General features: G+C 35.2%; 1 protein-coding gene and 1 non-coding gene across 2 annotated transcripts; both read left to right on the forward strand.

Annotated features, from left to right (window-relative positions):
* Positions 1 to 5,250: 5,250 nt before the first annotated feature.
* Positions 5,251 to 12,196, forward strand: LOC149378736 (serrate RNA effector molecule-like). The gene is made up of 12 exons (XM_089603031.1): positions 5,251 to 5,571; positions 6,873 to 6,994; positions 7,517 to 7,574; positions 8,638 to 8,712; positions 8,861 to 8,935; positions 9,081 to 9,128; positions 9,246 to 9,314; positions 9,396 to 10,202; positions 10,273 to 10,318; positions 10,734 to 10,978; positions 11,054 to 11,236; positions 11,831 to 12,196. Exons 1-12 carry the CDS (start codon positions 5,315 to 5,317, stop codon positions 11,889 to 11,891), a joined length of 2,046 nt encoding a protein of 681 aa, XP_089459157.1. The 5' UTR covers positions 5,251 to 5,314; the 3' UTR covers positions 11,892 to 12,196.
* Positions 7,202 to 7,336, forward strand: LOC149378737 (small nucleolar RNA snoR83). The gene has a single exon (XR_016294307.1). It is a non-coding gene; the product is annotated as a small nucleolar RNA snoR83 (small nucleolar RNA).
* Positions 12,197 to 12,295: the final 99 nt, after the last annotated feature.

Genomic DNA, 12,295 nt, shown 5'->3' on the forward strand with positions numbered 1-12,295 from the left:
CAACCGAATCTTAAATCAGTGTGGGTTTAAATTCCATTCTTTAGATCTAAACCTTATATTTAAGATATGGTTTGTTTTGTTGGGCGTGGATCTCGATCACGCAAGTTTTCCTAGAATGTAATCGGCGACAAGTGGTAATACGTGTTTCCTGAAAAGACTGGTAACCCACTACTCTTGTTGTACTATTGTGATTGTGTTTGTGATTTTCTTTTTTAAGAAGTTTGAAATTTTTCGTTGAGCTAAATTTTGTAATTCAAGTCTTTATGACTTTTATCAATATATTTCTGTACGCGGAGCTTTTTATCCAAAAAAAAATGGAATAACTCTTTGTAAAATTTCAAACTTGAAAATGAAGCAACACGAATCATTAAAAAAAAGTGACGAATTGATTAAAGTATTTTTCACTTTCTCATAAGGAAAAACGCCTCAGATTTTTAATTGTGATGTAAAAGCGCTTATTTTAAGATTTTGAAAACACAAACTATTAACCTTAAATTTCGTTAATTTTATAAATAATATATCTAAAGTGATCAAAAAAATCTCATATACATTATAAAATAAATATATTATATGTTCGGCATCATCAATAATCACAACAGCTATAGATAAATATATTATTCGACACTTTTAAAAACATTAAGTGTTGATATGCGAAAACATTAAACAGTCTCAAGTGCTTAGAAATAAAAGTCTAATTTCAATTTGTTAATATTTGGGCTTCAAATTTTCATTATAAGTCTGATTTGATTTGAAGATGGATGATGAAAATTATATGAATTGCAATAATACATAGGCTTCTTACTATATTTAATCGTAAATAATACACACAAGAAGAGCTCAAAGCTTTATACATAAATATGAAAAATCAAGAGATGCAAGATCCACATGAGCATGAAAAGTGTAAATTTTATACATAAGCTTCATGTAATTGTAGCATCGATCTAGATCACTGAGCACGGTGTATTGTAGACGATACGTCCGAATTGGTCTTCTGCATTCAACAAGCGACATGTGTACCATCTTATTTCATAAATGAGAAAGATCGAACAAATCGTTAATTTGGTCTATGCATCACATGTCAAAGTTTTTACCCGAGTTGATCTGAGAAGGGCATGTTCAAAGTCTCGACAAATTAGCATATTTAGCGAGCTCGTCTTGGGCAGGTCATTCTTAGGCCACGTAATACAATATTGACCTTAAGACTCAGCTCTACATGCTTGAGATGCAAGTTCGGTCGCTTTAAAACCCAAAATGAATTTGTTTCTAGGGGCACGATTTTATGCTAACGGTATGCATAAAATCTATCATAATTCGAGGTTTGGGATTGTTGTATTTAATATTTAATAAAGGGATACTTATGCAAGTAGCCAAATATACCGCGCTCTTTATAATAAGTAGCCAAGGTTGTGTTTGGTAGTTAACTCAAAAAGTTTTTGTTTTATGTTTTTTAATTTTTGTAGTTGTACTGAAAAATTGTTTTGTAGTTGTTTTCAAAAAGTTGTTTGTTACAGTTTTCATTTTTGTTTTTGAGAAAGTGAAAAAATTGAAAAAAGTGTTTGGTATAGTTTTCATTTTTGTTTTTAAAAGAATGAAAAGAGAAGATGAGGAGAAAGATGAGAGAAGAGAAGAAATTTTTTTTCAAAAACACATTTTATTTGTTTTCAGTTTTCTTTACTTTTTTCCAAAACAACTTCAAAATTTTTTGAAATTTTTTTCCAAAAACTTAAACCAAACATGTTTTCAATTTTTGTTTTCAATTTTTTCAACTCAAAAACTAAAAAATTGTTTTTGAGAGGAATACCAAACATGGCACAAAATTTTATTTGATTAAAAAAATAGCTCACCATGCCGAAATAAATTAGGGCTATTTTGCTAACTAGCCAAATCAACCTATTAATATTAAGAGAATAGCCAAAGTTTCAATTAATTAAGGGAATAGCCCAACTAATCTAAACTACCTAAATTACCCTTTCACACAACTCTCTCTCTCTCTCTCTCTCTCTCTCTCTCTCTCTCTCTCTCTCTCTCTCCAGCATATTCTTCTGCGTCGCCGAGGCTCCGCTCGAACATGATCGCCGCCGAGAGCCCGAGGTAGCCGTCGAGCGCCGCGGCGGAGACGAGGTCGCTTGCGTCGCTGGTTTTCACTGTCAGGGTGTTTCGGGATCACCGCCACCGCGTCGCCGTAACTCAGGCGGCGGAGCGCGCGCACGGAGAGGCCGCGATCGGGGGAGTTGAGGATGGCTATGGCGTCGCTGTACCGTTTCGATGTCCGTACGCTCGTCCTCGCAGGTACGCTCGTCCTCGCAGGAGATTTCTCCGGCGACGGCCTCGAGTCGTCCGAGCTCTTCCGATCGTTCTCGGAGATGGCGCGGAGGGTTTGGCTCCTCCACTGCCTTGCTTTCACGATCGAACCTGAGGTCTCAGAAGTCGACGGCGAAGCAAAGCCCTAAACCTAACCCTAACCTCGGGTTCGCTGGAGGTGGAGAAGAAGAAACAATTCGCGAATCGATTAATTTAATTAACCTACTGAAGTGAGTTACGTTAATTAATTAACTGATTCGTGAATGATTTGAAATTCACAAAAAATTTACAAAAATCATAACTTAATAAGTCAATTGATATTCAAAGCATTCAATTAATTAACCTAATTCCGAATTCAATCATTTAGTAAATTAACTTTACTCACAAAAAAATCAAAACCTAAATTAATATTCAACCAATAAGTTAATTAATTAACCTAACTCACTCTCCAATAGGTTAATTAAATTAACCTATTCGCGAATTTACCAAGGGCGTTATGGTCTGAGCCGAAAATATGAGCTATTTGCCTAATAAAATGAAACTTGGGCTATTCCCCCAATAAGAATGACAAACTTGGCTAGTTACAACAAATTTCACTATTATTAATGCTTGATTAATTTTAGGATATAAATATTAAATCATTTTCAATAATTTTATTTTTGTTAATAAAATTTAATTAAGTATTTTCTATTAACAATATTATACAAATAATAATTTTTTTAATACAAAAATTTATAATATTATAAAATTAGTTAAGCATTTTTCTAAAAAAAGATATTATTAAGGTTTCATTAATATTAAGAAATAAAAATTAAAATATTTTTATAATATCATTAATGCTTGATTATAATATTTTTAATCAATTTTTTTATTATAAAAATGATATTTTTATTGTTTAATTAATTTTAAAAAATATTAAATCATGTTTAATTTGAGGCTGAGACGTGTATTTTTGTCAAAGTTGACTGACTTTATTTAACGGTACAACTACAGCTCAACATTATGTATTTTTGTCGCGAAAAAAATAAATATTTAAGTGTATGTTTCTAAAAACATTAAGTATTTATGCCGCCAACGTTTTGGAAAATAGCCAAACATTCTAACCTGATACACACATTTGACTTTAATACCTTTACAATTAAAACTGATATAATGAAAAAAAAAACGTAAATAATTTTTAAACATCGGCAATTAATGAGTGTTATTAATGAAATCAATTAGTAGCGATTTTGATAATTTGGACAAAAATAGTAGCAACTATATTTTTGGACACTTTTACTAGTAACCGTAGACATGAAATAATACAGTTGTCATAAACTGTAGACTTACAACAATATACAATAATTTTAGATATATAAGTCTACAATTACTAGTAAAAGTGTCAAAAAACATAATTGTTACTATATTAATCCAAACTATCAAAATTGTTTCTAGTTGAGGTCAAACGCAGAGAGAGAGAGAGAGAGAGAGAGAGAGAATGAAGTTATAATTAACAACACTGCAGGTTATATTTGGTAGTTTACAAACAAACAAAAAAAATGTCAACTCATCACTGTGGCTATTTGTTTATAAAATTATAAACGTTGGCTATATCCAAAACGTGATGTTTCATATAACTTAGTAAGTTAGAAAATTAAAAAAAATTGACACCGTTATTAAATTTTTTGATATTATATACAAGTAATTTATCTATTTAATTATTTAATCACATGTTTTTTTTAAAAAAAATCTTGTACTTGCATATTTTTGTCCAATTTAATTATCAAGTATTTATTGCAATTAGTCAATTTTTTTTTACCTCATTTTAAGGATCTAGCCAAAGTTTCATTTTATTAGAGAAATAGTCCACCAAACCCAAATTAATAGTTAATTTAATTAAATGAACTAATTAAATTAATGTTGATATGGTATGCTATCTTTTTAATAAAATGAAACTTAACTATTTTTAAAAGGAATGTGAGTTATTGTGCTACTGGTTTAAAAGCTGCCTTAAAAAAAAATTATTTCATTTAATTTTTATCTAATTTACAAATTTATTAATTTGAACAACTATTTAACTGTAATGACTTTTATTTTATGCGAAGTTTTCTCCCTTTGTAAAAAAAAAAAAGATTAATTTTGTTTTATTTTTGGTTAGAAATTTAATAAGGGAAAATAACACATTTATACCCCGTGTTTTAGTGAAATGTCGAGTTTAACCTTCGATTTTCAAAAATGTCGAGTTCATACCCTCTGTTTAACTAAAATGACGAAATTATACCATCTGTTTAACTAAAATGACGAAATTATACCCTGAAATAGACAACAGTGTCACGAATATTCTTTTTATTGACTTTTCATTGACGTTGACTATAATATTTATACATAAACACCAATTATCTTTATTCATTCGCGCTATATATGTAATTTAGTTAAAAACTAAAAAATAAACAACAGTCTCTTAATCGTGAAGAACACAAAAAGAGGCAAAGGGGTAAACATCGATAGTTGATAGTCATCAAAATCGCATATTCGAACAGAGAATCCAGGATTTAGAGTTACAATTCGAACACAGAATGAAGTCATTTCTTAGGAAGTATGAGTTTTATTATTTAATTTCAATTTAAGGCTATTTTTATTTCAAAATTGAGAATTTGGAAGTTAGTGTACTGATTTAGATTTGATTCGGTTTTTCTTATATAAGAGTTAATATCAATGAAAGGGAGATTTGTGACGTTGTTATTCATTTCAGGGTATAATTTCGTCATTTTAGTTAAACAGAGGGTATAATTTCGTCATTTTAGTTAAACAGAGGGTATGAACTCGACATTTTTGAAAACCGAGGGTTAAACTCGAGATTTCACTAAAACACAGGGTATAAATGTGTTATTTTCCCATTTAATAAACATTCCAAATTCGGGGCAATTAACTTTTTATTTATTTTTTATCGATGTGGTTTTTTCATTACCAATATAACCTCGCTATGAGTGTGACTCGTTAGAGGATTGCATTTCCGTGTGGCAAATCTGAAGCCATGGCAGCGCTTCCCTCCTCCGAGAAGTCCCCTCCCAGCGCCGCCGCGCTCGCCGACGACGACCTCCCTCCCCCTCGCCGACGGGACCGCAGGGACGACAGGGATCCCGATCGCCCTCGCCGCGATTACGCCGATCGAGACAGAGATTTCAAGCGCCGCCGCAGCCCCGCTGGATCTCCTCCGCCGTACCGCGACCGCCGATACTCTTCTCCGCCGCCGCCCTTCAAGCGCTCCCGCCGCGGCGGTCACGAGGATAGGTCAGCCATTTTTTCTTTGGTTCTTTTCTGATTCCAGTTGCTTGGCTTAGGTTTCCCGTGATTTTTATTAGAAAAAGTAATAAATTATTAGCAATTTATCTGTGTAAAATTGCTATTAAAGTTTGGACCTTGAAGAAGAAACACGTCTATAGAATGTTAGTCTCGTCTTCTTTGCATACGAAATATGCTCTCTTTCTTTCTTCTCTTTTCTCTCAGTGGTATAGTTTCTACGCTGTGACTACGTTTCAGTTTATCTAGAACATGACCACATGGAAGCATTTTAAACTATTCCATTGTGGGTTTCGGAGGGGAATGTGAACAGTGTGTTAGGTATGTTACTGCAAAGGCCAACTGCTGTTTGGCTCTGCGATACGAAGGGACAAGGCGATCAAAGGACTAAGGGTTCGGATAGGAACGAGTTGGTTTTCGACACGAAAGAAAAGGCAGTGATCAGGGATCTCAGTTTCATGGGTTCGGGGAAGTCAAGAAGACTAACTGGCAAGGTGTCATGGGCAGAGAAGTTGGGCGGGTCTCTTTGTCGAAAATGTCATGATACCCAACCGCTGGTAACGAGGCAATGAATGGGTGTCAAAACGAGGCTGAGATGGAGCTTCTGTTGAAGAAACCCATGATTAACAGGAGCGGGAGAGCCACACTGTAACTCTGAACAGATGTCCCTACGATAAGCAGGCAATAGAAACAAAATTTTCCATCAAGAAGAGTTGGATTGGGATAGAAAGGCTTTCGTTAGATTTATGTATTTTCCATGCCCTATAGAGAGACTCAACAAGTTTCAGCCTCACAGCTTCAATCACTTTGTGTCACAGAGAAGATTTCTCCGAAGGGAATCTCCACAACCATTTGGGGAGGAGAGCGATTTTGCGATCCCCTGTTTCGAATACCCGACCTCTTTTATATTTAGAAACCCAACAAGTATTACATCCCACCAAATGATTACAACCATTATCTTCAAAGACCTCCCAAAGAAAATCCCTCGATTTTTTTTTAATGGTCGCAATAACTCCTTTTGGCATTCTGCAAGATAACTCGGTAGTAATTATTACATAGATGTGTCTTTGTTTGTTGGGATTTTTTTTTTATGATGTGCGCTATGGGATGTGTTTGTTTGTTTAGTTTTTATGATTTGGTTCTCAAGATCTTGAAACTTCAGTTTGTTGCGATATTCTACTCAATGAGTTGATAAACATAACATAGCCAATGAGTTAAAAATTAAAAGGTTGTGATATTATCATTATCTTATCGAACTGTTTTACTTCATATTCAATTGCAATTGATGGTAGGTTTGGGCATGACTACAATGGTGGATATGAGCGTGGAATGGGAGGCAGGTCATATGGCGACGATAAGCCTCGCGGTCGATTTATGAATCGTTTGTCTGGTGGCTATCAACACGGGCCTGCTGGTATGTTTATGGCTTTATTTACCTCGATCTGTGCAGGTTGACACATTTAATACTCTTTGGAAGTCATTAACATTATCAGGTTGCAGTTGATTAAGCCCTAGAAGCTCTCACACCAGGGACTTAATTATTACTCTATAAGTTCTCTAGTTTTATTGCAATTCTTTTAGTGTTTTTAACATACAAGCAAGTAGTATAGTGCCTTCATTAATCCCAGATAAAAGGAAAGTTCACTGGTGCTTATTCTGATTCATGGAAGGCCAAAATCATCTCTTGGAGGTTTCGCTGATAAATGCCTGTTTTCCTTTACTTTTAGGCGTTTACTAGTAACTTTTCCATACTTATATCTTAAGCGACACGAGCATTTTATGTACGGTCTCTGATATCTGTAGCGCCAGTGCAGTATTTAGCGACTTTGTTTTGTTGCTAGTATTTTGATCTTTTGACAGCTAAGGTCCTGGTTTTTTCATCGATCTAAAGGTTTCTTTATCATTCCTTAACTTCCTTTGGAATTACATGTCGCAGACTCGGGATTTAATCGTGGTGGTTATGCAGACTCTTCAAACAGAGGGAATACACACAGGTTAGTCAGCACTTATTTTTAACTTGAGTTCATGATTTGGGTCCTCCAAATTTTTAGAATGGTTTTGTAATCAACTAACTTTCTTATATATGATAGTAGCTCCTAAATATTAGCTAGATAGTTACTGCTGTAGATTATAAATACCAATTGCTAATGGAAGTTATATACTGGCAATGAGATTAAAAATAAATATCTTGGTAGGAGTTGTAAACCTTCATTTTAAACATAATTCTTAAAATACTCGAAAACTACTCATTTGAAGCTAAAAGCTATTAGCATGATGCTTTAAAGTTTTTTGAGCTAATACTTACCGAACGTATCAACCCTGTGGCATCTTAACCTACTAACTTGAACATATGTTTTAAGGATAGATAAAAGATAACATTTTTTTTATAAAGGCTGTTTTAAACCTTGAATTTTACTTTTTTGGTTTCTATAGTGACTTAATTTATGAAGTTAATTTTTTTTTTTTTTTTTTTTTTCTGATTTTACATTTTTTTTTCTTTGTTTTAACCTGTTTTTGATATGTGAAAAAAGAAAATGCTAGCACATCTTGTTTTAAATATCATTACTTTGAAACTTGGGGGAAAAATAGAAGAAAAATGCACACATACGCGCACTAATTTTGAAGTATTTTTGTAATTTTGATGGAAGAGAAAATATTTAAGAGATGTTTAATTAACAGCTGAGCATTAGAGCTCTGTTGTTTTTTTCTGCAATTTTTCTAGCATATGTATCTTCTGATGGAGAGGATGGACTTATTAAACAGCTGTTTGTTTATACTTGACCGTTGAAAATGTGTAATTTATTCGAATTTCGGAAGTAGTACTATTGTATTGCTAACACCCAAGTGTTGTTGGTCTAGTGGTCAGGCCCTTGGTTTATTTCCAAGAGGTCCTGAGTTCGATTCTCACCAACACCTGGGTACCCACCTAGCAATTGCTAGTGTTTCAAGTTCCCAAATGTTGTGGGGTCAGGCAGGGAACAGTAAATAACAATAAAAAAAAATTGGTAGTATTGTATTGCTAACATGTAAATGTGAATGTCATATAAACTGTTTCAGGGATGGGTTAATGTCCTATAAACAATTCATTCAGGAGCTCGAAGATGATATACTACCAGCTGAAGCGGAGCGCAGGTATGTACCTCTACAAACTGAATTGAATTAAAAGTGGAAAACTGAAGTCTGGGAAAACAAAAACAAAAAAAATACTATTTTTTATATTTTTATTGCAACAGTAACTTTTTTCTTCTATAAAAAACTGATTGTTGAAAATATTATTCAGGTATCAGGAATATAGATCAGAGTTCATCACCACCCAGAAACGTGCTTTCTTTGATGCCCATAAGGATGAAGAGTGGTATGCTATTTAATTTAATCAAATCTAGGTGGCTTTAATTTTCATTAATGTTGTTCATGTTTGTTTCAATTCTTTTCTCATTTTCCTTTTTTTTTTGTATATCTCTCTATTGAATTTCTCTAATTTAACTCTGCTCTTAATAAAGGTTGAGAAACAAATATCATCCTACAAATCTGGTCACAGTAATTGAACGGTGAGTCTTCTACTAAAAGTAAAAGTTGCATCTATCTGGATTTTGGTAGGAATAATCAGTATTATGATATTGAACTGGTTAGGTTGACTGGTCACTGTGTATGACTGTAATTCGCAGGAGAAATGAACATGCCCAACAAGTAGCAAAGGATTTTTTTCTTGAGCTGCAGAATGGGACACTGGACTTGTATGTCTCTCTCTCTCTCTCTCTCTCTCTCTCTATTCTTGTCAGCCGTGTTTAGACCGATGTAACTATTCCTTTTTGCAGGAGCCCTAGCTTAAATGCATCATCATCAGCCAAATTAGACCAAGCTAATGAACTAAACTTGGATGGTGGTGAGACAGATGCCATTGGGAAACGTAAGCGCAATGATAGGGGTAAAACTGAAGAGACTGATTCTTCAGCTGCCCCAAAAACCCACCCAGCCAGCTGCGAGCCGGCACGAATTGAAGCAGATATTAAACAAGCCATTTCCATCGTCCACAAACTCGACAACGAGAAGAGAATCGAAGACAATGTCTTAAATAACGTCGAATATTCCAAAAAGGAAGGCGATAAGTCGCGTGGTGGATCTATGGGTTCCATTGTTATCATACGCGGCTCAACTTCTGTTAAGGGCCTAGAGGGAGCTGAGCTGTTGGATACGCTTATCACGTATCTGTGGCGCGTCCATGGCATAGATTATTATGGTATGGTTGAAACTAGTGATGCCAAAGGTCTTAGGCATGTGAGGCCCGAAGGAAAGAGTCGTGACCCCCCAAAAGAATCCAAGTCTGAGTGGGAAAAGAAACTTGATTCATTTTGGAATGAAAGGTTAGATGGTCAGGATCCTTTGGAAGTGATGGCTGCGAAAGATAATATAGAGGCTGCGACTGCTGAATTGTTGGATCCACACGTTCGGAAAATAAGAGACGAAAAATATGGATGGAAATATGGCTGTGGAGCAAAGGGTTGTACCAAGCTTTTCCACGCTTCTGAGTTTGTGACTAAACATTTGAGACTAAAACATGTAGAACTTGTGATGGATCTTACTTCAAAAGTGCGCGATGATCTATATTTTCAGAACTACATGAAGTACGTTTTATTTTGTGTACTATTTGGTTGTCTTGAACTTTGAATTTGTGGCTAACTTAAGCCTCTACAGTGATCCAGATTCCCCCGGTGGAAAACCTGTGATACAGCAACCTCAGGTAATTTTTTCTACATTTATTTATCTTGTTCGATCTAGTCTTTTATATTTCCCAGTTGCTCACTGGGCTTCCGAATCTCCTTGTCCTTACCTCCCCCAATCAAGAGACTCTAGATACATTATACTTGACACCATATTTGTGTTTGTATATGTATATCCCACCCATGCCCCATTGGCTTTCTCCAGCAAAATAGAAAGAACGCAAACAATATCGCATCAGGGGAAAGTCTCTATGTATGACACACTAAAAGAAAACACAATGAATCAAGTCAAAACATAAATTTGTAACCAGTTAGTATCCATTATCATCGTTCATACGGCTTTTTTTTTTTTTTTTTTTTTTTTTTTCTTTTTTCTTTTTCTCTAGAGCTCCATATTTACCAAAACTGTCTGTCTTGGTTTTTTTATTACCACAGAAAGATTACCCACAAAGGCGTAGGCCGCCTATGGAAAACCGCTTGAGAGATGATCGTGGGCATAGGAGAGAGAATGAACAGATTGATAATTCGAATGACGGGGACGGAATCGGCAATGACAATTCCCCGACTCGTGATCCGCGGTCAAAAGGCGGTCACGATGAGTCAGCTTATGATGGCTACGGTGATGTTACCCCGTTTGGCGCAGACATGCCCTCCATTTTGATGCCCGTACCTGGCGCTGGGTTGGTTTCTCTCTCTTTCCCGATTTTCAAATGCAAGTATTGGAGATGTTTACCCAATTGAAACCCCGATTGTAGGCCTTTGGGACCGTTTGTTCCTGCCCCGCCTGAAGTGGCTATGCAGATGTTAAGGGATCAGGGAGGACCATCTGGATATGACGGAGGTGCTAGAAAAATGCGGGTCGGTCCTCATCTCGGTGGGCCCGCCCCAATCCTCTCTGTTCCTCCTTCTCTACGACAAGATCCTCGCAGTCTCAGGAGGTATTGCTCTCTAGCTCTTTCTTTTTTGTATTGATTTTTCTTTTTTATCAGAGCAAACATGTTAGTTTAGTCTGTTATTTTGCAACCAATTTGAGCATGAAGATTAGGCTTTTTAGCTGTTGTATTTGCATTCGGTCAAACAGTTGCAACAGATATTTCCGTTGGCATGAACTGTCGTTTCTTTCAGGTCGATTTTCTTTCTGTTTCGTTTTGGTTGCCTCTAATTTTGAGATCTGGTGTCGTGATTTCGACTGGTGAATTTGAAGGAAGCCGATGATATACTAGAATTTAATCTAATTAAAAAATTCACTGAAGCCATTTATACCAAAATGGTTCACACTCTTGCCCTGGTCAGAACGACCATCCTCTGTTACTTTAAAATTCTAAGCTGGGTAGGAAGAAAATTGTTCTGTTAAAGCTCTCAATAATGCTCGGCTTGAAAGTTGCGTCTTCTATTCTTAATATCTGTAGGCTAGCTAGGATAGTCTGCGGTATAAATTTTTGTTTTCTTTGTGTGATTTGGCAAAGGTTTTAAAAGTGCGCATATGATCCAGATATTAATTTCAGTGCTATTGTTGTGCTTGGTGCTTGCAGTTACCAGGATCTAGATGCGCCTGAAGATGAAGTAGCCGTAATTGACTACCGAAGTTTATAGGCCATGATGGTTCATATTTATTGCAAATTTTCTGTAAATTAACCCTGGGTTTTATTTTATCATTAACAGAAGCAGATGTCCATTATGGAGAGCTTGTAACTCGGGGCAAATTTTTTATCATAGAATGCTTTGCTGTACCATATTGTACGTTGTCAAAGACTGGTAGTTAAGAAGATTAGTTGCGTTTTGATGCTGAGTGTACAACACAACCTTAAAATGGGGCACGACTTTTCTGTTTTTAATTTCACTGGATTATCTTTGTTCAAATTGTAATCAACATTTTTTCCCTGTTTATCGGGGTTGCGTTTATTTTTTTTTTTATTTTTTTTTTTACAGTAAGAATTTGATATAATTCAATTTAAACATGTAGAAACAAAAAACTCAACAATCTGATACCCAATCGA

This window comes from Urtica dioica, chromosome 12, assembly GCF_054948205.1.
Source record: "Urtica dioica subsp. dioica isolate 48M chromosome 12, U.dioica_male_clone48M_v1_H2, whole genome shotgun sequence".
In the NCBI taxonomy this organism is placed as follows: Eukaryota; Viridiplantae; Streptophyta; class Magnoliopsida; order Rosales; family Urticaceae; genus Urtica; species Urtica dioica.